The sequence below is a fragment of the Chrysochloris asiatica genome, unplaced genomic scaffold (assembly GCF_000296735.1).
Source record: "Chrysochloris asiatica unplaced genomic scaffold, ChrAsi1.0 scaffold00086, whole genome shotgun sequence".
Lineage (NCBI taxonomy): Eukaryota > Metazoa > Chordata > Mammalia > Afrosoricida > Chrysochloridae > Chrysochloris > Chrysochloris asiatica.
In genome coordinates, this window is record NW_006408604.1 from 3,028,099 (window position 1) to 3,031,652 (window position 3,554).

The window sequence follows — 3,554 nt, forward strand, 5'->3', positions numbered from 1 at the left end:
ACTTTGCAGTCCAGCGCGTTAACCCTCATTGCATTAACCTGCAGCTAATTATTGAAGGGCGTCCTGGTGTGGCGCTGCGGGTTAATGTGCCAGACTACAAAGCCATTTGAACTGCAAGGTCAGAGGATCAAGCTCACCAGCTGCTCCTCGGAAACCCTATACAGAGTCACTTTGGGCCAGAACTGACTCAACTGCACTAAACAACAACAATTATTGAAGGGTTTTTAGAAAGTTAGCCAAAGCTTTAGGAGAAAAATGGCCAGTAAATCTTTACCAGAGTATTTCCCACTATGATAATGCTCCTGCTCATTCGCCTCATCAGACAAGGGACATTTTGTGAGAGTTTCTATGGGAGATCATTAGGCATCCATTTTATAGTCCCTTTTTGGCTCCTTCTGACTTCTTTATGTTTCCTAATCTGAAAATCTTTAAAGGATACCCATGTTTCTTCAGTTAATACTCTAAAAAGACTGTACTCACATGCTAAATTCTAAGAACCCTCAGTTCTTTAGGGATGGACTAAATGGCTACTATCATTATTTACAAAAGTGTATTCAACTTAATGGAGTTCATGTTGAGAAATAACGTCTTATATTTTTATATTTTAGCTGTTGTTTTTTTCCCCCCATGAATTTTTGGAAGACCCTTCATATGTACTCCACATTGACCTTCTCTCAGTAAGAGAGACCTTTGAAAAAATTAGAGGTATTGAAAAGTACGAAGTATTAAGGGAGATGTTGGGCTGTGGCACTGGGAACAGAGCTGGATAACGTTAAGATCTCTTTCAACTCTGCAAATCTGTGAAGTATCAAACCAGATTAATTCAGTTAGTGCTATACATGGAGTTTACAGAAAGTTCATGGAAGTATGGAATTTTTTAAAAATTGAAATTTCCCCAAACATTTTGAAGCTCCTTTGCTTAGTATTACATGTGATTCTGCCATAATGTAAAAGTCAAAATAAAAGAACAAAATTGAAGAGCTATGTTAAATTTATTATTATTTTTTAAATTGATATATTTTGTTTTAGAACTAAAGTGAAATCTATTTGGATGTGGAAAAAAAGAAATAAAAATGTTGAATCCATTTTTATTTCATGACTTATCATTATACATAAATTGTGTATGAAAATTATTAACTCTTTCTTAACAACAAATTATTTTGTCAAACAAAGACATGGGTTTACTTTTGCTTCCATGAATTATAGATGCTAATGTTAAATAATACATAACAAAATTATTTAAATCATCATAGAAATACATAAAATATAGAAATAAATGTAAGTAGCCAATTCAATTTTTATTTCAACTCTTTTCCTAATGTTTTCTTTTTTTAGCACAAGAGTTTATTTTTCATACCAGGAAATTCATTACAAGAATATATCCCAAAGCAACAAGGACAGACTCTTCTAATTATAATCCTCAGGAATTTTGGAATCTAGGTTGTCAAATGGGTATGTTACACAAAATATTGAGCTGTTTGCAAAAGTAAGATAAAACCACTTTTTTACACACTTGTGAAAGAGTTTCCTATGAAGTTCTTTGGCCTTGGGCCTTCTGGGAACCAGGCATTAATAGTGAATCATTGGTTTCAAGAGTTGAAGTCTTTCCTAAATCATGATTTGGAAGGTATAATCTAGAAGCAGGTTGAAGATAGAGGCTAAAATCATGAGAAGTTAGTATGAGACATGTATGGTGAAAACAGGGAAAAGTAAACCAAAAGTAAAAACAAGTGGGAAATCAATTTCTGTTGCTTGGAAGATATGCTAAATTATGTGACCTCTACCTTTCATATTTCACATTTTCTTCTATATTCATACATGTTAAAACATGGATGTACCTTGAAAATAATAAACTGAATGAAATAAGTCAGTCACTAAAGGACAAATATTGTATGATCCCACTTACATGAAATACCTAGTAAAGATAACTGTATAGAGAGACCAAAGTTCATTAGTGGTTACTAGGACACGTGGGAGGGATACAAAAAGGGAGACTCAATGGTTAACTGAGCTTCTATTAAGGCTGATGAAAACATTTGGGAACCGAAAGTAGTATTGGTTGAACAACAAGATGAGCATATTTAATGTCACAGAATTTGTACATGGAAAGACTCTTGAAAATTTAAATATTTTGTTACATCTACGAGTATATTTACCACACACACACAAAGAGTGAATGAGATTACATGTTTTGTTCTTTGTCCTTATTGGATACTTCCTGTTCCAAATTAAACAGCTGACATAGTACTGACATTAACTAGTTAGAAAGTGCTAGGTATTAACTATTTCACTATAGAATTGTGGCAAGGCCTATACATTTAAGGAAACAGGTGAAGTGGAATCAGGTCAGGCAGTGTGGCATGGTACCAGATGAAGTGGCTATTTACCAGCCCATACAGAAGTATTTCTATAATTTAACACCATTATTGCTCTGCCCATTTCTCACTTTCTCCTTATGCAACAAAATATGTCTTTGGACGTGAAAAAGTATGATGTAGTTTATATCTTCTCTTTTATTCTGATTAATGGACTGATTTTCTTTATTCACAGATTTCCTTAATTTATCTGACATGTACCTTGCTAGTCCATAGTCTGTACTATGTGACATTTTAAGTTTTAACTCAACACTATAAAATAATTTAAATTATGTATTAAATTTAGAAACTCACTTTCATATATTAACATAGACATGGTAGGAGGAAGAAGTAAAAAATCATGAATTTTAGGCTAAGAACGCTTTAGAACATTTAGAAGATAGAGAATCCATATTTAGATATCAGTTAATTTGTAACTGTGTGTTTTGTTAACAGTACTCTCTGTTTCCTGAAAATATCAAAATAATTTTTCTCACAGTGGCCTTAAATTTCCAGACCCCTGGTCTGCCTATGGACCTATATACTGGAAAATTTTTGGACAATGGTGGTTCAGGATATATTTTGAAACCCCAATTCCTAAGAGACAGTGAATCAAACTTTAATCCAAATGATGTAATGACAGACAGTAAACCAATTACACTTACAATAAGGGTAAGTTAAATAACATCTCTTTCTTGTACTTTTACTGATTATATAAGCTAGTTAATAAAAACCAAATCCACTGTCATCGAGTCAATTCCAGCTCATACCAACCCTATATAGGGTTTCTGAGACTGTAAGTCTTTACAGAAGTAGACAGCCTCATCTTTCAGCCATGGAGCAGCTAGTGGGTTTGAACTGCTGACCTTGCTATTAGCAGTCTAGTACTTACTCTACAGCATGACTAAGACTCCTTAGATAGTGTAAATTAATATTTTTAATTTCACTGATGCCCTTAAGCTTTTAAAATTTTGTTAGAATTTTCAGATACTATAGATGGGTGGCATTTCAGAATCCTTCTGTATCTTGAAATGTTTTTCTTTTGCCTTGCATGAATGATTACCTACCAGTCAATAGAAATATTAGAGCTAAAGCATCTAACTATTGTGATACAGATGTCTAGGTTTAGTCCAATAATTACTTTGTGAGTAGCCTTCTTTCCCCCACTCTCTCTCTCTCTCTCTCTCTCTCTCTCTCTCT

At 33.6% G+C, this 3,554-nt stretch overlaps 1 protein-coding gene across 1 annotated transcript in view; it reads left to right on the forward strand.

The window, feature by feature from the left end:
• Positions 1-3,554, forward strand: part of PLCZ1 (phospholipase C, zeta 1) — a 104,191-nt gene that overhangs the window by 72,867 nt on the left and 27,770 nt on the right. The window contains exons 9-10 of the mRNA XM_006866060.1: positions 1,336-1,452; positions 2,854-3,026. Coding sequence (XP_006866122.1) covers positions 1,336-1,452; positions 2,854-3,026 — 290 coding nt within the window. The remainder of the gene's footprint in view (positions 1-1,335; positions 1,453-2,853; positions 3,027-3,554) is intronic.